Source organism: Peromyscus eremicus, chromosome 23 (assembly GCF_949786415.1).
Source record: "Peromyscus eremicus chromosome 23, PerEre_H2_v1, whole genome shotgun sequence".
NCBI lineage: Eukaryota > Metazoa > Chordata > Mammalia > Rodentia > Cricetidae > Peromyscus > Peromyscus eremicus.
The window spans coordinates 30727534-30747791 of record NC_081438.1 but is presented as its reverse complement, the minus strand read 5'-3'; the positions used below and the strand labels follow the sequence as shown (position 1 = coordinate 30747791).

Here is a 20258-nt window from a genome sequence, read left to right as displayed (position 1 = left end):
TGGCAGGAGACCATTTGGCATACGTCCCACGGTGAGCCTTTACCCTACTGTCCAGTGTCATCACACATGTGTCTGGAGGTGTCAGGGCCGTATCTCCTGGATTGCTCAAGGCTCGTGGACAAGCCTTGCTAAGCCACCTGCTGCACCTGCAGAGTTCTTGTAACACGAATTTCAATCGTCTTATTAATAAAAACAAACCTGGAGCCAGGTATTGGGGTGAACGCTGAAAGATCAGAGAAGCAGAACAGGCCACAGCCAGCCTCGCCTCACCAGTTCCTCAGCTGATCTTGTTTCCTCAGACTGAAAGCTTCTGAGTCCTCACCCAAATAGATCTCAGCTGACCTGCTGCTAAAAGCCTCAAAGCTTAAAAGGGCTCTAGTTCCTGGTCCTCATGCCGTATATACCTTTCTGCTTCCTGCCATCACTTCCTGGGTTTAAAGGCGTGTGTCAACCATGCCTGGCTGTTTCCAGTGTGGCTTTGAACTCACAAAGATCTGGATGGATCTCTGCCTCCAGAATACTAGGATTAAAGGCTTGTGTGCCACCATTTTCTGGCCTTTATGTTTATCTAGAGGCTGTTCTGTTCTCTGACCCCAAATAAGTTTATTAAGGTGCACAATATATTGGGGGACACAATATCACTACAAGTTCTTCCTTTTTGGTGTGTATAATATGTGTGTGTGTACATGCATGTGTGTGTGTATTTGTTTCTGCACATGAGCATATGTGTGCAAGTGCATAACGGGTGTGAATGTCAGAGGACAACCTCATGGACATGATTCCTCAGGTGCTGACTGCTATATTTTTTTTTGAGATGGTCTCTCAGTAAGCCCCAGGCATCCCACCTGTCTTCACCCCGACCTACACCACCCAGAGCTGGAATTACAAGTGTGAGTGACCCTGCCTGGCACTTTTTTTCTTTTCCTTCCTTTTTTTTCATGTGTACATGTGTGTGATATGCATGCATGTGTGTTTGTGTGTTTCCATGTGAGTGGGCACCATATGTATGTGCAGGTACACAGACACAGGTGTGTGCATTCGCATGTGAAGGCCACAGGTTGACATTGTGTGTCTTTCTTGAGTGTCCTATACTTATTGGGACAGCCTCTGACTTGAACCTAGAGCTTGACAACAGAGCTAGTATAGGTAGCCGCTGTGCTCTGGGCATCTGCTGTTTCTGCCTCCTGAGCACTGGGGTTATAGATGGGCGTCCTGTTCACCTGGCCTTTATGTTGGCCATCCTCAGGTCCTCATGCTTGCACAGCAAAAGCTTTATCCACTGAGCCATCTCAGTGGACACAAGCTAGAGTCATCAGAGAGGAAGGAGCCTCAGCTGAGGAAATGATGAGATCCAGCTGTGAGGCATGTTTTCTGTTAGTGATCAATGGGGGAGGGCCCAGGCCATGGTGAGTGGTGCCATCCCACCGTGGTCTCTGAGCAAGCCATGGGAAGCAAGCCAGTAAGCAGCTCCCCTCCACGGCCTCTGCATCAGCTCCTGCCTTCAGGTTCCTGCCCTGCTTGAGTTCCTGCCCTGACTTCCTTCAGTGATGATCAGTGATTCTGAAGTGTAAGCCAGATAAACCCTTTCCTCCCCAGCTTGCTTTTCAGTCATGGTGTTTCGTTGCAGCACTAGAAACCGTAACTATAACAGGGACGGTACTGAGGGGTGAACTCGGGACCTTGCATATTCTAGGCATGTGCTCTACCACCATTCTGACTATTTGTATTTTATTTATTTTGTCTGTTTGAGACAAGGTCTCACTATGTATGTAGCCCCGGCTTTGCCCGGAACTCACTGTGTAGACCAGAATTGCCTTGAATTCACAGAGATGCCCCTGGCTCTGCCTTCTGAGTGCTGGGATTAAAGGTGGTGCATGCCACATGACTTCCATGGCATTAAACAAATCCACACCTGTGAAGCCACTGTGAAACCATTTCCGTCTTCTAGAACCTTCTCTGCTTCCCAAATCAAAATTCTCCACTTACTAAACACTAGCTCCTCTCCCCTCCCTAGTCCCTGGGACACTGCCACACTGTGGTCTGCAGAGTGACTGTCCTAGGAACCTCCTGTGAGTGAGGATGGAGCTTCCCCTGATCCCATGATGGACACAGGTTAAGGAGCCCTGGCTGGTGCCCCGGCTCATGGCTTCCTTTGAGCCCCGATGGAGGGAGTACACCAACTTTCCCATGGCCTGCCAGAGACCTTCAGCTTAGTAACACTCTCCTGTGCCCCTGATGTCCTGACTCTTCTCCTCTGCTTCCAGGATGGTCCCATTATGAACGTATCACCTCCACCACCTGAGGAGACCAGTGGAGAGCCTCCAGGTGACAGGCGGGACCTCCCATGGGGTGCCACATTTGAGCTGCCCCAGATGCTCCTGGAGAGAGACAGGTGGGCACAGAGCCTGGGCAAGAGTAAAGGTACCAGGTCCCGGGTGGGGCTGAGGCTGTGGTTCTCAGGTGCTCTGCTAACACAGCTAAGCTCACCTCAGAGCCCATGTCCCCTCCTCCAGAGGCCTGTCTCATATCCTCCTCCTGTGCTCTTCTTAAATAAACGAGGTACTGAGGAGATAGCTCAGTGGGGAAAGGGCTTGCTTTGCCTGAGTCCAATCCTTAGAACCTACATAAAATAACCAGGCAGGATGGCACATGTATGGTACCATTTCTGTGTTGAGGAGATAGATGGAGACAGGCAGCCACTTTGGGGTTCACTGGCCCAGCCAGCCTCACCTGCTTGGCGAGTTCCAGGCTCCATTTCAGAAAAGCAAAATGAACAGTGTCTAGAGAATTGTCATTCTGTTGATAGTGTCCTCTGTCCTTCACGTGCTGGAGAACACACATGCATCTGCACAGACATATGCACCCATACATACATGTATACACACTTAAAGAATAGTAAACTCACTACAGGAGGTACTGGCTACACATGGAACAGTGGTGAGCTGAGGTATTTGAAGAGTCTGAGGCTGGAAATGGCCTTTCCGACTCCTGGGTGTTTCTGTCCTGAATGTGTTCAGTGCCACTTACCCCTGCCCCCAAAGCCTCCCTCCCCTTCCTCCCCTGTTCTCTTTTTCTGCAGCACTTCCCAAGATGAAAAGTCACACCAGTGAGTTCGATGCCCATAGGCTCCGTCTGTAAGTGGAAGAGCTCACATCTGACCAGTCTATGTGACTGTCTTGTCGCTCAGGCTGCCTTAACAAAACGCCATATTCTGGGCAGCTTAAGCAACATGAGTTGTCTCACAGTTAGGGAAGCTGGCAAGCTTAGCCTGCCAGAGGTGTGAGGGAGCCTGGTGAGGGCCTCTTCCTGGCTGGAAGATGGCTGCCTTCTTGTTATGTCCTTACATGATGAGGCAGGAAAGAGGGAGGGGGACAGAGCACGGAGGTGATTTTAATATCTTTTTTTAAATTTGTTTTTGTTTACTGATTTTTTTTTTTTCTGAGATAGGGTCTTATGTAGCCTTAAGGCTGACCTTAAGCTCACTCTGTGGCCGAGGATAATCTTGAATTTGTAATCCTCCTGCCTCCACCCCCTCCCCAGTGCTAGGATTATAGGCATACCCAATGTATGCAGATGGAGCCCAGGGCTTTGTGCATACCAGGCAAGCACTGTACCATGTGATCAACAGCCCCAGCCTTTCCCCCTTGCAGTAACCAGGGACTGAATATAGCCGGGCCCTAGCATTTTACTAGAGACTCTAGACAAGTTTCTACCACTGATCCATGATCCTAGTCCCTCACTGGGAGATTCTAGGCAGGTGCTCTTGCCAAGCCAGTTTGAGGGTACACTCCATTATGTGGAGAAGACATGACTTCCACAGTTAAGAAGCAGAGAGATGAATGCTGATACTCAGCTCACTTTCTCTTTTTATTTAGTCCAGGACCCCAGCCCATGGGATGATACCACTCAGATTTAGGGTGGGTCTTCCTACCTCAATTAACCCAATCTAGATAACCCTTCACAGACATGCCTAGAGATTCATGTGCATGGTGAGTCTATATCCTATTAACTTGACAAACCAAGACTGAACATCATAGCTGTGCATCACTACCTTAGAGGAGAGCACATGACCCACTACAAACCTGTGCTTCCCCCGATACCCAGAGTAGGTGACCAGCATGGATGAGTCAGCATGGTCCCAGCCACAGCAACATAGCTGAGGCCACCCAATGCATGGACCATAGTGCTCTGGGCTGGAGCAGCAGCTGAGGCTGGATCCTAGCTCCCCAGGCTGTGACAAAGGGCACAGGGGCTCCAGAGTGTCTCCTGTTTCATCCACAGTGATGGGAACAGGTCTTCAAAGAGCACTCCATTGTGGCGGCTTGGGAAGCAGGACTCTCTTCTCCCTCCTCCAGCCCTCCGCATCCTGCTGACACCCCCCATGCTTGAGGTTGGTATGCAGGGTGCTAGCGAGAGGGAGGCCCCTTCCCAGTTAGACTGCATGGGGAGGGACTGCCTCTGGGGTCCCATGCTGTGACTACAGTGACTGAGGGTGGCCTGTGTTTTTCTTTCACAGAAGCCCCATGCTCTAGGAGCAAAGAGCCTGGTCTCCAGACTGCAGCCCACAGCGGGCTTGGAGCTGAGAACCCCACAGGCAGCAGGAGAGATGAGCAGCCCCCCTCTGAGTGTCCAGGCCCTCAAAGAGATGGCCCTGGGCACCAAGAGCATCGCCCTCATAGCAGCCAGCCGTCGCTGCAAAGTGTACGACAAAGAGGGCGGCTGCCTGGACTCCAGGGACCCCAGCCCTGCAGACTGGAGGTGGCCCCATGCCAGCCCCAGCAGGGACCGCTCTGTGGAGAGGAAGACAGGGAGGAAAAGGTCACCCTCGTTCACCTGGAGCCTGCAACAAGTGCGTAGATGTCTGTCTGGTTGCTGGGTGTGGCTGGGAGGGTAGAAGGGTGCTCACACTACCACACATGGTCGGGATCCCTGCACTTGAAGTAGAAGAAAAGAATGCCCACACGACACCTTTATTGCTCACAGTGCCTGAGCCCACTGCGTGACCCCAAAACAGTGTCTGCTTATGTTTTGTGCAGTTATAACCCTAGAAATGCAGCTCTGTGACCTGAGAATTTTCATGTGCCAATTCAGTATTAAATACCTTCCTTCCTTCCTTCCTTCCTTCCTTCCTTCCTTCCTTCCTTCCTTCCCTTCCCTCCTTCCTTCCTTCCTTCCTTCCTTCCTTCCTTCCTTCCTTCCTTCCTTCCTTCCTTCCTTCTTTGGTACTAGGGATAGAACCCAGAACCTTGCATACATTAGACAAGAACTCTACTTCTGCGCCACACCCCAGCCCCTCACTGGGGGATTCTAGGCAGGTGCTCTACCACTGAGCCACACCCCAGGCCCTCACTGGAGGATTCTAGGCAGGTGCTCTACCACTGGCCTATGGCCTCAGCCAGTACTTGTATTTTAATTTAAGGAAAGGGTCATTGGTTGGCTCTAGAAGAAGTCTGCTAAGTGGCATGTCAGAGTCAATCCTTGGGTCTACCACTACCGCCCATTTCTGTGCTTCCAGTGTTTGGTATTGTTAGTGACCGAGGGTCTGGCCAACCTACATCTTTCCTTTGGTGACCAAAGCCCTAACCTCTGCTAGACACAGGGCATTTACTGACTTGAGAGTGATATGAGGACTGAGCATTGTAATGCAGGCTTCTAATCCCAGCATTTAGAAGGCCATAGCTGGAGGGTTGTGAGTTCAAGTCCAGCTTGGGTAACATATTGGGACCCTGTGTCAAAACTCTGAAACCAAAAAAAATCAAGAAATAAAAAAAGCAAGCGCCGGGCATTGGTGGCGCACGCCTTTAATCCCAGCACTCGGGAGGCAGAGCCAGGCGGATCTCTGTGAGTTCGAGGCCAGCCTGGGCTACCAAGTGAGTTCCAGGAAAAGGCGCAAAACTACACAGAGAAACCCTGTCTCGAAAAACCAAAAAAAAAAAAAAAAAAAAGCAAGCAAGCAGCTGATATGTTCAATATAAAAGAAGGGAAGTAGCAGAAATCTGGGGGGGGGAGAGAGAGAGAGAGAGAGAGAGAGAGAGAGAGAGAGAGAGAGAGAGAAGAAGAAGAAGAAGAAGAAGAAGAAGAAGAAGAAGAAGAAGAAGAAGAAGAAGAAGAAGAAGAAGAAGAAGAAGCAAGCTTCTGCTTAGTCACGAAGGCAGGAAGAACTCAGTGTCCCACTTGGAACACAGGAGGGTTCACTTCCTTGGGAGTGCCTGCTTTCCTGTTCCACTCAGGCCTTTACCGGATTGGATGACGCCCACCCATGCAAGGGAGGGGCTGTACTCCATACACTGACCCGCGTGTCACACAGCCCTGAAAGCCCTCTGTAAGGGAAAGGGGAGGGGAGTCAGACTCATCTGTCTGTTTGCTCATTTACTTAGGGCTGCTTCTGCTACTCGGGCACACAGTGGGTGTTTAATGAAAATGCCCTCGCATCCTTACACTCTGCCCTTCCTTCCATGTACCTTTCCACACTGCAGACGACGGAGAAACATCAGCCCTCTACGGAACATCCATCCGAGAGCCAACTGTCCCCAGCACACCTGCAGCCACCGAAGCCATCAGGGAAGAGCTTTTTCCCTGCTGTCCCTGTGGCCTCCAAGATGAAACCCAGCCTCAGTTTTCACACAGGTATGGGTGTAGTTGGGGTTTTTTTGTTTTTTCAAACTCTGTGGGAGTCCACCACCTAGCTCCCAAATAAATGCACGGAGACTGATTCTTACTTATGAATGCCGAGCCTTAGCTTGGCTTGTTTCTAGCCAGCTTTTCTGACTTAACTTATCCCATTTCTCTTTAACTGTGTTTTGTCTCTGGGCTTTTTACCTTTCTTTATTTTGTGTATCTTTCTTTTCTTCATACTCCATGGCTGGCCCCTGGCATCCTCCTTCTCTTCTCCTTTTCTTGTTCTTCATTCTTCTTTTTTCAAGCCTAGATTTCTGCTCCTATTTATTCTCTCTGCCTGGCAGCCCCACCTACCCTTTCTCCTGCCTTGCTATTGGCTGTTCAGCTCTTTATTAGACCAATCAGGTGTATTAGACAGGCAAGGTAACCTAGCTTCACAGAGTTAAACAAATGCAACATAAAAGAATGCAACACTGGGGGCTGGAGAGATGGCTCAGAGGTTAAGAGCACTGCTTGCTCTTCCAAAGGTCCTGAGTTCAATTCCCAGCAACCACATGGTGGCTCACAACCATCTGTAATGAGATCTGGTGCCCTCTTCTGGCCTGCAGGGATACATGCAGACAGAACTCTGTATACATAATAAATAAATCTTAAAAAAAAAAAAAGAATGCAACACATCTTTGCATCATTAGACTAATATTCCACAACATATGGGGGTCAAAGAAAGAAAGAAAATGTTTTCTGTATCTCCAGTCATACAAGCCAAAGACAGGGAACAGTGCAGTTGTCACCTGCTGTCTGTGCTTTTTGGCTTTTGTTTTTCTTAGTTTGATGAATTGATTGTTGGGTGGATGTGTCAGTGACCTGGAAAGTTAGGTCCATCCTTTCAGATCTGGACTCGGAGTTTACTTCTGTCTAGATATAAGCCAGTTGGGATGGATTTGAACTGGTGAGTGTTGGCCTAGCATGTGTGGAGCCCATTGCCAGCACCATGGATGGTGTGTGGTGCACACCTACAATCCCAGAACTTGGGAAGCGGAGGCAGGAGACTTCGAAACTCAAGGTCATCCTTGGCTACATAGTGAAGGATGTAGGCTGGGCTATATGAGACCCTGATTCAAATAAAACAGAGAAACTTTTTTTAAAATTTGTTTTGATAAAGGTGTTTCTGTGTAGCCCAGACTGGCTTAAGATTGCCATCCTCCTGCCTCAGCTTCCCGAGGACTGGGAGTGCAGGCATCACTATTCCGTTATAGATGTGGATTTCTGTGATCACAGAGACAATTAGTCCATAATGTGCCACACAAGCTTGAGCAACCACGGAAAAGCCCAGTGCTGCAGTGCATGCATATCTGCAGACTCTGACCTAGGGGCAGACACAAAGCAGCCCAAGCAATGAGCTCCAGGTTCAGTGAGAGACCCTGTCTCAAAAAACAAAGTGGAAGGATGTGCATGGTGGTGCACACCTGTAATCCCAGGCGGAGGCCGGCAGATCCCTGTGAGTTCAGAGCCCAGCCTGGCCTACACAGTGAGCTTCAGGCCAGGAAGGGCTACACAGTGAGGCCGAGTCTCAAAAACAAACAGCAAGCAAAGGGTGAGGAGTGATGGTGCAAGACGCCAACATTGACCTCTGACCTCCTCACCCATGCAGAAACCCACATGCACACACATGACAGAACACATCAGCGCCGCGTGGTCCTTCAAGAGTTATACTCTAAGCCTGTGACCCAACCCTCAGGAATCTTACACAGAAGGATCATGAGTAGCATGCCAGCCTGGGCTACATACTGAGACCCTGTCTCCACAGCAAGCGGTGGCTGGTGAGGTGATGCATGCCTGTACCGCCAACTCCTGGAAGACTGAGGCAGAGGGATTGAGTTTGAAGCCAACCCAGACCACCTAGGAAAACACTTTCCCCGAGTCTCTCTCTTCTTCTTTCCCTCCTCTTCCTCACTCCCTGCTGCTCTTCCTCCCCCTCCCTGTTCCCCACATCCCCCCACTCACCCCCCATTCTCTCCCAGCCTCCTGTGGAGCTGAGGTCCCAAGGAAGCAGACTCATCTCTTTCCCCCTCCACAGTCTGATCTCTAGGCCTGGTAGGTCGTCCCTGCAGCTAACACTTCCCATTGCTTGCGTCTCCTTCAGATGAAAACACGCTTCATGTGCCGGAGGTCAGCTTCACCTTCCCCAGCGCCATGTGGCAGAGCAACACAGCCCCAAGCCGGCCTCCCCTCCTGCCACGTGACATCCGAGGTCAGTGGCTGTACCTCCCAACCTGTACCCCCTGTCCTTACCCCACTGGCATCTTGGACACTCATGTCCCATCTGTGGGAGAACTGGTAGAGGGGTAGCAGCCTCCCATACTATAGCCTTCCACTCTCCAGGCCTCTGCTGCTTGTGAACTCTTTGGAGGACAGCAATGCTGTCAGACAGGGTTGGGGAATGACCTGGGCAGCGAGTGGACAGCCTGGACTTGAAGTGGAGGCCTCTGTCTCCCTTGCCCAGCTTGTTCTGATGACTCAGAGGAGACAGTGGGGACCAGGTGGCTTTCCAAGCTGACCTTGTCCCAGCACAAGTTTCCTGGCATCCCTGATGGAGCTCTTCACTCTCCTCCCATACATTTCCCCTAACTTTGAATGAGATGTCCGGTCCAGAGTGAATGGCTGGAAGCTGAGGGTCAAGGGTCAAGTGGGCAAGAGAGGGCCAGATGCAGGGGGTGGGGCTGGCGGGCTTCAAGGTTGTAGCTGGGAATGAGATGCTAATAGAACAGGCACCCTGCTCAGTGAGTCGATGGGTAGAAATGAGCTGGGCCAGGGTCAGGATGAGGAGAATGGGGGAGGGTGTCTCAGGGCTCTATCCTGGGGAGGTGGCACCAGGGCACTCAAGCCAGGGATTAGGTGTCTGGTGGGCAGATGGGCACCCAGGTGAGTCCATTCCCTACCGACTGCATGTATTTCCTCCAAGTTCTTTTAAAAGTATTCTCGTTGGGGCTGGGGGTATAGTTAACTCTATGCGTGTTTGCCTTGCAAGTGTGAGGACCAGAGGTAGATCCCTGAAATCCATACAACAAAAGCCCAATCGGGGCATTTGTTTATAATCTGAGGAGGCAGAGATGGGGAGATCCCTGAGGTGCACTAGCCAGCCAGCCAGCCTAGGGCCCAAGGAATGACGTCCAGAAGAGCACTCTGCCCTCTATACAAATGTTTATTGTCCTGTAGACACACCGCACACACCTGCACACACATCACACACACAAGTATTATTATTTCATTGTATAACTTCAGCCCTAATTTATGATCTAGGACAGCACCTTCCCCAACCAAGTATATAGTCACGACGTAGTCCAGGCTGGCCTGGAAGTCATTTCCTGAGGGTTAGGATGACAGGGCCGGGCCATTTCGTGCCCAGCTCACCCTGGTTTACTCCTCCAAAGCTAAGGCGGTTGTGGTTTGCTTAACTGAGAAAGATCCCAGCTGAGGCCTTCCAGGACAGGAGGCACCCGGTCTGCGGGAGGGTGGCCAGTCTCGGTGTCAGTCCTGAGGGTCACAGCCTTGTCCCTCTTCCTCCCCACGTGACTTCTTCTAATTTTTTTTTTCTTTTTTTGGTTTTTTGAGACAGGGTTTCTCTGTGTAGCCCTGGCTGTCCTGGAACTCACTCTGTAGACCAGGCTGGCCTCCAACTCACAGAGATCTGCCTGCCTCTGCCTCCCAAGTGCTGAGATTAAAGGCGTGTGCCACCACCACCTGGCCCTAATTTTTTTTTTAACTTGAACCAAGAATGACTCTAACTCACCCCATGCTTTACTGGACCCCAGCTGTGAGGTTGGCCACTTTAGTGTCCATGTTCATGTCATCTTCATCTCAAATGGAGAAGCCAGAGCTACCCCATCCCCTCCTGGGCTGGCAAGCATCCTCTGGCATCCTTAGTACCATCTCATCATCCCCTGAACCACCTGACAACCAAGCCTTGGATGAAGTCAAACATCCCTGCGATATCGGACTACCAGGATTGTGTGGGATAGGGAGCAAGTGGGAGGTCCTACCTGCTGTCTGACCTCATTTCCTGCTGCTGCATCCTACCCTCCCCCATGCTGCTGTTTGGAAGAAGAAAAGATTAAAGGGCTCTGGAGGAAGAGGTCTTCCAGGTGCTGACTGGTTAGCCAAGCATGCTGAGTGATGGAACCTGTATTATTGTATCTTTGAGTGTGAGGGATAGGAAAGGGTCCACATAGGCCCCCATCCTTGTTGCTTTGGCCAGAGCTGCTGGGCATGTTATCAAACAGAAGGCCCTGAGTGACCTGGAGCAGGGAGGCCACATCAGCCTGAAGGTTGAGGAGGAAAAGACTTGGAGGTCACACATGATACCTGGAAGAGGACTCTGGTATTGATGAAGTCCGCTGCTGTCGTGTGTGTGTGTGTGTGTGTGTGTGTGTGTGTGTGTGTTTTCCAGGCCCTGTGAGTATTGAGCTGCGTGTGGTCACAGATGGGGCTAAAGTCTCAATGTCTAGTGAGTGTTGGCTTCTCTTTCGTTGATCTGGCTACCAACTAAAGTTTCCCATCACCCCAGGGTCTACAGACAGCAGAGGCCGGCGTCACAGCCCACTGCCACCCAACAATCCTCCCAAGCTCCAGGGTGGCAGTGCCAAGAGACCAAGGCGTCCTAAGTAGATGGCAGCAGGAGCTGGTGACCTGGAAGGCCGAGCGTCCTGGGGACCCCAACATTGGACAGAGATGGAGAGTGGTACAGGACACGGGGGTCACCTCCCATGGCAAAGGACCTGTCCGAGACCTCCATTTTGTCTTTGGGCCTTTCTTGGATCATTACAGTTGCTGAGGATGCCCCCTGGGATATCCCTGGATTCCGGTGACTGACAGCCCATGGCTCACACTCAGGCTGTAGGGGTCCCTGGGGGAGGGCTGAGCGCCCTCAGATGGGATGGAAGAATATGTCCCCATCACCACCACTGAGCAGTCCGCAGGTGGTTCTGGGGGTGCCAGCACCAGGGAAGACAGGATGGCTTTTTCCCTGCTACCTGGTTCTGCCTCCAAGCTCCCACAAGCTTCCCAAGCTCTCAGCTGTGCTGACAGGGAGCTGACGATGGTGGGGAGGCAAGAGGGAACAGCCAGGGCAAGTGAGATCTGTATGCTTTGCTTTTACTGGGGACCTGCATGGGGAGGACCTAAGAGGCTTAGGAGTTTGGGTCTATTGATACGTTTTATTTGAGACAGGGTCTCACATAGCTCAGGCTGGCCTTGAACTTGCAATGCAGCTGAGGATGACCCTGAACTCTTGATTGTCCTGCCTTCCTCTCTCAGCTTTTCAGATTATAAGCACGGGCCATCACACCTGGTTTATGTGGTGCTGGGGATGGAACCCAGGATCCTATGTGTGCTAGGCAAGTACACACCCTACAGACTGCCACATTCCCAAGGCTTTCTGTCTTTAAAAAAAAAAAAAAACTGGCAGGAAAAAGAGGACACAAAATTGAGTTCCACAAAAAAAAAAAAAAAAAAAAAAAAAAAGGGGCTGGAGGGATGGCTCAGCGGTTAAGAGCACTGCTTGTTCTTCCAAAGGTCCTGAGTTCAATTCCCAGCAACCACATGGTGGCTCACAACTACCTGTAATGAGATCTGGTGCCCTCTTCTGGTCTGCAGGTGTACATGCAGATAGAGCACTGTATATGTAATAAATAAATAAATCTTTAAAAAAAAAAAATTGAGTTCCACGTTGACAAGACATTGCCTTGTCTGGTTTTTGTGTTTGATTTTTGAGATGTGGGCAGGGCGGAGAGTAGTAGAGGGCTAGGGGTGGGGAGATCAGGCTGAACAGGCCAGGAGAACAGAGTAATCAATAGATTTCTTCTGTGGTTCCTGCCTCTGCCTCTGCTCCTGCTTGAGTTCCTGCCCCATCTTCCCTCAATGATGGCTGACAGCTATAAGCTGAAATAAACCCTCTCCTCCCCAAGCTGCAGTTGGCATGGTGTTTATCACAGCCACAGACAGCAGACTAGACCAAGACAGAGGGACGGGGGCTAGGTGGACTGTGACTTCACCTCCTTAGGTTGGAAGGTGGAGGCACGTGGCAGCCCTTGACTAGGAAGTAGGTTTTAAATGTGTGTGTGCGTACCTGGCCCAGAAATGTTGAGCAAATGCCACAGCTGGATGCTGGGGGTCATCCCCCCCCTCCTGCTGTGACACCTGCTGCCAGGGAAGATGGCTCAGGGCTTCCTTGATGCCATCATCCATTTGGGTTTTCCAAGCTGCTTGGGGAGGGGACTTCTATACTTGGGGGCTTTGCTGGGACCTCTGTGAGCCCTGTTGATACCCACCTCAACTGTGGTGAGGCGGTTGAGGGTATACTAGCTGGTATCTCAGGCCCCTCAGGATCAGGTGCAGTGGGCCCCAAGCCCCACACTATGAACCTTGAGACGGGGTGTAAGGTGACTTGTAAGACTTTATAGTCACAAGCAAACATTTTTGTTGTTGTTGTTTGGTTTTTTTAAGACAGTGTTTTCTGGGTAGCCCTGGCTGTCCTGGAACTCACTCTGTAGACCAGGCTGGCCTCGAACCCAGAGATCCACTTGCACAAACTTTTTAATTGAGAAGATGTTTCACAATGTTTATTAGGAAGTATGTCACTAGCCCACTGGAGGCTTGAGCTTGTCAGTCATGCCTGAATTCAAAAAGAAGGTGGTGGAAAGATGGCTGAGTGGGTAAAGGGCTTGCCATTGCAATTGTGAGGACCTGAGTTCAGAGCCTCAGAGCCCATGGAAAAGCTGGTAACATGAATAATGTACGTCTGTGATCTCAGTGCTCCATTTGTGGGAGGGTGGGCTACAAGGGGGAGACAGAATTTCTGCAAATTTGTAAGCCACTTGGGAGGCATATACAGAATGAACGGGAAAGCCCCGCCTCACACAGAGTGAAAGGCAAGGACTGACCCCGGAGGTTGTCCTCTGACCTCCACACATGCCGTGGCACACAAGAAGTTAAAAAAAAAAGCTGGGCAGTGGTGGTTCACGCCTTTAATCCCAGCACTTGGGAAGCAGAGGCAGGTGGATCTCGGTGAGTTCAAGGCAGCCTGGTCTATAAATAGTTCTGGGACAGTCAAGGCTACACAGAGAAACCCTGTACCAATAAATAAATAGATAGACAGGTAGATAGATAGATAGATAGATAGATAGATAGATAGATAGATAGATAAGCAGATAGATAGATAGATAAATGAAAATAAATAAATAAATAAATAGATAGATAGATAGATAGATAAATAAATAAATAAATAAATAAATAAATAAATAAATAAATAAATAAGTGGTGTGGGGATGTTGGTTCAGTTGGTAGAGTGCTTACATGAGGCTCTGGGTCCATCTCCAAGCATCTTCAAATAATGATGATGATAGTAATAATAGTAGTTAATCATAGAGGAAGAAGATGAAATGGAGGAAGGACAGGAGCCTGTAGAGTCTCCTGGATAGGAGAGATATGACATTTGTTTGGCCGATGGGCTGTTTCTTGAAAAGTGAGCTCTTAATTTGGGGGTGTGTGCAAGGAGATGAATCCATGGGTTAAGAGGCATACTGGTGGCCTGAGTGTTAGGTGGCAGATGGCTAAGGACCTCTCTGGCTCATTCCTGAGGACAAGCCGCTGCACTAGGAAGCTGGAGGCTCACCCTAGACCGGCCTGTGCTGCCTAGGCTCTTGCACAGACGCGTGTCTGCGTCCATCAGCTTCTCAAACAGCTGCCTAGGCTCTTGCACAGACGCGTGTCTGCGTCCATCAGCTTCTCAAACAACAAACAACCGCCATGAGTTCTTTGGTTCCGGAGGCTGCAGAGCACAGGTAAGGGCCGAGATGCAGTTGGGCTCTGGGGAGGCCTGTGTCTGGGTTGCAGACTGTTGAGGACTTTTGTGGTGGAAAGAGTTTGTGAGAGTTTGGCTTACTAGGGCACTAATACCCCATTCACAAGGGCTCCACCCTCATGACCTCATCACCTCCCAGAGCAGTGAATAAGGGCTCCTCTCTCCCCAGTCTTCTCCAGCATTTGTGGCTAGTTCTTTTATTATTATTATTTAATATTTAATTTTTATTTTATGAGCGCTGTGGCTAGAGTTGACTCAGTGGTTAAGAGCACTGGTTATTCTTCTAGAGAGCCTGGGATCAATTCCTAGCATACATGTGGTGGCTAACAACCATCTGTAACTCCAGTTCTAGGGGGTCCAGTACCATCGTCCGGCCTCTAAGGGCATTGCATGCACATGGTGCACAGACATACATTTGGCCCAAACATACACATATAAAGTTAAAAAAAAATAATAATGAAAGTCCCAAAAATAATTCGTGAATATTTTGCCTGTGGACCATGTGAGTGTCTAGTGCCCACAGAGTCCAGGCAAAGGTTTCAGATCCCCTGGAACTGGAGTTAAGGATGGGTGTAAGCTGCCATGTGGATTCTGGGAAGCAAGCTTGGGTCTCCGCAAGAGCAGCCAGTGCTCTTAACCACTGAGCCATCTTTCTGGATCCATGTTATCAGCTTCCTCCTCCTCCTCCTCCTCCTCCTCCTCCTCCTCCTCCTCCTCCCCCTCCTCTTCTTTTTGAAATAGGGTTTCTCTGTGTAGTTCTGGTGCCTGTCCTGGATCTTGCTTTGTAGACCAGGCTGGCCTTGAACTTTACAAGATCTGCCTGCCTCTGCCTCTCAAGTGCTGGGATTAAAGGCGTGTGCCACAGGGATTAAAGGCCAGCTCAGATTTCTTACTGAGAGCCATTCTGGCTAGGGTAAGGTGGTATCTCAGAATAATGTTAATGCTGAACCCTTTTTAAAATGGTTATTAATCATTTATGTCTTTCTTTTGAACACTACCTGTTCATTAGCCTGTTTCTTAAGAGGCAGTTGTATTTTCTTTAAGTATTACTATCTGCAGGTTTTTGTAACATCTGGATGTCAGTCCCCTGTCTGAGGTGTAGTTCCAGATCTCCCATTCTGTGGGTATCTGTGTGCTCTGCTGTTTCTTTAGCCATGAAGAAACTTGCATTTCACGTGGTCCCATCCATTGGCGGTTCCTTTTCTTATCCTCTGGATCCTCATAGCAACCCAGGGCCCAGGGTATGTGAGAACCTCCCAGTGGCCCCTTCACTACCAATAGATATTTTCTGGTTCATTCTTACAGATCTGAAGTTATTTATGCTTTTCCTCTGTTGCAACCCTGGTTATGAAACCAGTTGGGCACATGTCCTCTGTCTAAGACACACCTGGGTCCCCAGGGAGCTCTCAGCAGAAGGATAGCCTGGGAGGCCCACCTACATAAAGGAGCTTGGATTCTAGGAAAATAACATGACATGGGACTGGGGACATGACTTGGTGGTAGGGCACCTGCCTAGAATCCCCCAGTGAGGGGCTGGGGTGTGACTCAGTGATAGAGCACCTGCCTAGAATCCCCCAGTCAAGGGCTGGGTGTGGCTCAGTGGTAGATCACCTGCCTAGACTCCCCCAGTGAGGGGCTGGGGTGTGGCTTAGTGGTAGAGTGCTTACTAGCTATGTCTTAGCCCAGAATGTGTTTATCTGCAACACAGAAACAAACAAAACAACTTCTGCCCCCCCCCAAAAAAAAAAAACCCATGAAAGAGTCTGTATCATGGAACCTCTGGCCACAGCCAGCCGCCATTGACCTCTACTGCTGGGTGAGTTCCCTACCCAGAAGCCATTGGACACTTGTGTAGCTCATGCTCTGGAGCCCAGAGTCTGGATTGGGGTCCAATTCTGTCACTTTCAGGACTGTGTGCCTTCAGCTGGTTGGTCAAATTCTTTGAACTTCTCTTTACCTGTAAATGGCTGGATACCATGTAGCCATTTCACAGAGTCAGAATGTTTCTGAAGCATGTTGCTCTACAGGAAGTGGGTTTGGAAATAGAGGAGAAATGAAAAGAATATAAATTAACCATTTCAGGAGCCACTGAGATGGCTTAGGGTTAAAGGCACTTGCTGCTAAGCCTGAGGACCTCAGCTTGATGCCAGAACCTGCACGGTGGAGAAACTAATCCAACACATTGTCCTCTGACTTCAATATGCACAAACACACACACACACACACACACACACACACACACACACACACAGAGTAACAGATTTTAAAAAAACCAGGAAATTCTGGTTGTCTCAACTTTGCGTCACCTATGTGTTAGGCAAGCATGATCATCTCTAGACTGTGGAAATTGGCTTTGGGTAATCCGTGAACAAAAGCATGAAGATGTTCATTTACAGACTTTCCTTAGACAGATACCTAGAAGAAGGTCTGTGGGGTCATCAGGAAGGGGTGTGAGTGTGTGCGTGCGTGAGTGCGTGCGTGCGTGCGTGTGTGTGTGTGTGTTACATGTGCCTGACATGGTTTTTGACACATATTTAGACCCACCTGTAGGGAACCTTCATTAAGAAATTCCCTCCATCAGATTGGCCTGTGGGCATGTCTGTGGGGGCTTTGTCTTGATTGTTCATTGATATGGGAGGGCCCAGTCGAATGTGGGTGGTGTCACCACTGGGCCAGTAGGCCTGGGTCATATCAGAAAGTAGGCTGAGCAAGCCAGGGGGAGCAAGCCAGTTTCTCATTGATCTGCTTCAGTTCCTGCCTTCAAGCTCCTGCCGTGACTTCCCTGGGTGATGGAATGCAACCTGGAGGCTGAAATAACCCCACCCTACCCCTGCCAAATTGCTTTTGGTCATTGCTTATCAGAGCAACACAAAGCAAACTAGAACAGCGCCTGTGTGTGTGCAGGTGCGTGTGCCCGTGCATGCAGAGGTAAAGGCCTGGAGTGCCCTGATCTAAAACATTCTATGTTATTCCCTTGAGAGTGGGGACTCCACTTGAACCTGGTGCTAGACTGGCCAGCAAGCTCCATCAGGCCTCCTCCTCTCCTCAGCACAGAGGGTATAGACATGCATGGGCCAGGCCCAGCCTTTTACATGGTTGCTGGGGTTCAAACCCAGATCCTTAATGCTTTCTCAGCAAGCTCTACTCTTCTGCACTGGGCCATCTGCCCAGCCCCGGGAAAGGCCATGTTTTTTATGCCAGACAGCTTCTCAAAGACGCAGCACAATGCTGCACTTCACCTGCAGTGGGAGCCACACAGTCACTCTGCAGCTTCACATGAATTTGGAGTTGACAGTATTTACACTGGTATAAGCCATTCCAGCTGATATGTAGTAGAAAATAGCATTTTCGTAACCCAGGCTGACCTCAGACTTGCAATCTGGCCTCCATCACCCACGCATTGGGATTACAGGTGAGTGCCACACCACCTGCCTAAATAAAATGCAATAGGGCTTATCAGCCAGGCATAGTGACGCATGCCTTTAATCCCAGAACTCGGGAGGCAGGTGGACCCCTGTGTATTCTAGGCCAGCCTGGTTCCAGGACAGGTAGAGCTGCATAGAGCAACCCTGTCTCAAAAACAAACAAAAAAGGAAGTTATTATACTTTGTTTTGGAAACGCTGTCTCATGTAGTCCAGGCTACCTTCAAGCTCACTGTGTATCCAAAGATGATCTTGAACTTCTAATCCTCCTGCCTCCAACTCCTGAATGTGCTGGAGTTGAGCTGTGTGCCACCATGCCTCGTGTATGCATTAATAGGGATGGAATCCAGGGCTGGACAAGCACCCCACCCACTGAGCCACACCCCAGCCCTGAAACTTACCGTGTCCTCTCTTCCATCCCCCCAAAAGAAAGAGATATTGGATCTCCAGCTCCTAGTGCCTCTGAAGTGACCTTATTTGGAGACTGGGTCAGTTTATTTATGGTAATAAAATGAGATCATGGGGTGGTCCTAATCCTGTCTGCAGAAGCACACAGAAGGGCTGGAAGATCCTCCCTGCAAGCTCTCTGTAAGAACCAGCCTGCCTGGTACCTCAATTCCTGCTTCTGGCCTTCAGAACTCTGGGAACAGGAGCTGTCTTTGGTCAAGGCTGGGCCTGTGTTACAGTCACATCAGCCTGGGTGGTCATGTGCATACTGGGCAACACAAGATTGAACTGTAAGTTTGAATCCTAGTAGTTAGTTGGGATCATGCATCACTGAAATATAATTAATCCTGCTAGATTCTGCCCTCTGCCATCCTGTGTCAGATTGCTACAGAAAGAGGCTTCTATCCTGGGGTCCGGGAGAGTCTTTTGGCATGGAAAGCGTGCCCCGCTTTGAGAAGGCTTCTCAGTGCTAGGATTCCAGGTGTGCATCACCATGCTTGCTTCGCTTGTGGAGGTGGGGAGTGCAGGTGCATGTGTGCACGTCCCATGTGGTGTATGAAGGGCACAGGACAACCTCAGGCACCTTCCAACTTTTGTTTGAGACAGAGCCTCTCATTGGTCTGAAACCTTCCCCATATACAGTGGGTCAAGCAGCCAGCAAACTCCAGGGATCGCTCTGTGTCTGCCCATCCTGGCACTTGGGGCATTCCAGGCAGGCACCGCGGAGCCTGGCTCATGAGCGTGGGTGGAAGGGATCCGACCGAACACAGGTTCTCACATTGGTGAGGCAAGCTACCCATTGAGCCCTCTCTCCACACCTTGCTTGGTTTTTGAGAAAGAATCCGATTAAGTAAGGCTAGCCTGGAACTTCCTACCACCTCATCCCCCGCAAGTAGCTGGGGAGACAGGCCTGAACCACCATGCCTGGCTCTCACTAAGAGCTTTACCCGCACGCTCTCTCTTAAGCCCCATAAACTCTCTGACAGGATTGTCAGCCAGTTTTGCCCACGCTGCAAGTTCGAACTGCGAGACAGGCCCCGCCCCATGAGACCAGCCACGCCCCCACCCCGGATTGGTTGCTGTGGAAGGGGCGGGACTCCCCATGGATGGTGGGTGGGACCAATCTCTGGCCGTAAATAAGGCGCCACATGGCACTGGCTGGAAGGGGCGGGGGCGGGGAGGAGTGCGCAGGCGCATCAAGGACGGGCGTAGTCACGCTAGTTAGTTCTCGCGAGAAGATGGAGGGGGGCGGGCTGGGGGGGCGGGGCCGCGCCGCGGGAGGGGCGGCTAGCGGGAGGGGCGGCTAACGGGAGGAGGCGACTTCGCCTGCAGAAGCGGCGGCAGCAGCAGCGGCGGCGGCGGCAATAGCGGGCGCTAGGTGAGGAGCCCAGGCTCGAGTGGAGTGAGGTGTGCGAGCGACTCCTGGGTCCAGGGTGGGGTGAGGGTCTACGGGTGGGCGACGCAGATCCGTACCCCATTCTGCCCGGCTTTGGCAGCTCCCACGTGGTCCCGGGTTCGAATCCCGGCTCTGGCCAGCTGGCTTTGTGACCTTGGCCCAGCGCGCACCTTCTCTGAGCCATCTTCTTGCGAAGCCCTGCAGAATGCGTGGAAGAGGGTGTGGTCGCTTGGCCGATCTCCTTTGCAGTAGAAGCGCCGGGCTCTCCGAGCGGGTGGGGGACACCTTATCAGTTTTGTCTCTGGCTATTTGGGTGGCCAGGCAAGAAAGAGACTGGCGTGCTGCAGTGTCCCGGCAAGACCTTGTAGGAGGAGGCTGTCTGTGAAGCCAGATTTTGCACAGAGCAAGCACTGGCCTCACATCTTATCCCAGTCAGTTGAGCATCCTCCTGCCCCGGAACTTGGCTGGCCACAGACAGCAGTGCAGACCCCAGCTCACAGATGGGGCTGAGCATTG

At 50.7% G+C, this 20258-nt stretch overlaps 2 protein-coding genes across 3 annotated transcripts in view; both read left to right on the top strand.

Annotated features, from left to right (window-relative positions):
• LOC131898456 (kinesin-like protein KIF19) overlaps positions 1 to 11568 on the top strand; it is a 51643-nt gene extending 40075 nt beyond the window's left edge. Inside the window, exons 15-20 of the mRNA XM_059249636.1 lie at positions 2265 to 2392; positions 4282 to 4390; positions 4517 to 4849; positions 6477 to 6627; positions 8762 to 8869; positions 11183 to 11568. Coding sequence (XP_059105619.1) covers positions 2265 to 2392; positions 4282 to 4390; positions 4517 to 4849; positions 6477 to 6627; positions 8762 to 8869; positions 11183 to 11283 — 930 coding nt within the window. The 3' untranslated portion in view covers positions 11284 to 11568. The remainder of the gene's footprint in view (positions 1 to 2264; positions 2393 to 4281; positions 4391 to 4516; positions 4850 to 6476; positions 6628 to 8761; positions 8870 to 11182) is intronic.
• Positions 11569 to 18458: 6890 nt separating this feature from the next.
• Positions 18459 to 20258, top strand: part of Chst12 (carbohydrate sulfotransferase 12) — a 23171-nt gene continuing 21371 nt past the window's right edge. The window contains exon 1 of one of the 2 annotated variants that reach the window (XM_059249657.1): positions 18459 to 18636. The gene's annotated coding sequence lies outside the window, so the exon portion shown is untranslated. Of the gene's footprint in view, positions 18637 to 19646; positions 19725 to 20258 lie in introns of those variants that run through there. The other variant, XM_059249658.1, reaches the window with a different exon arrangement.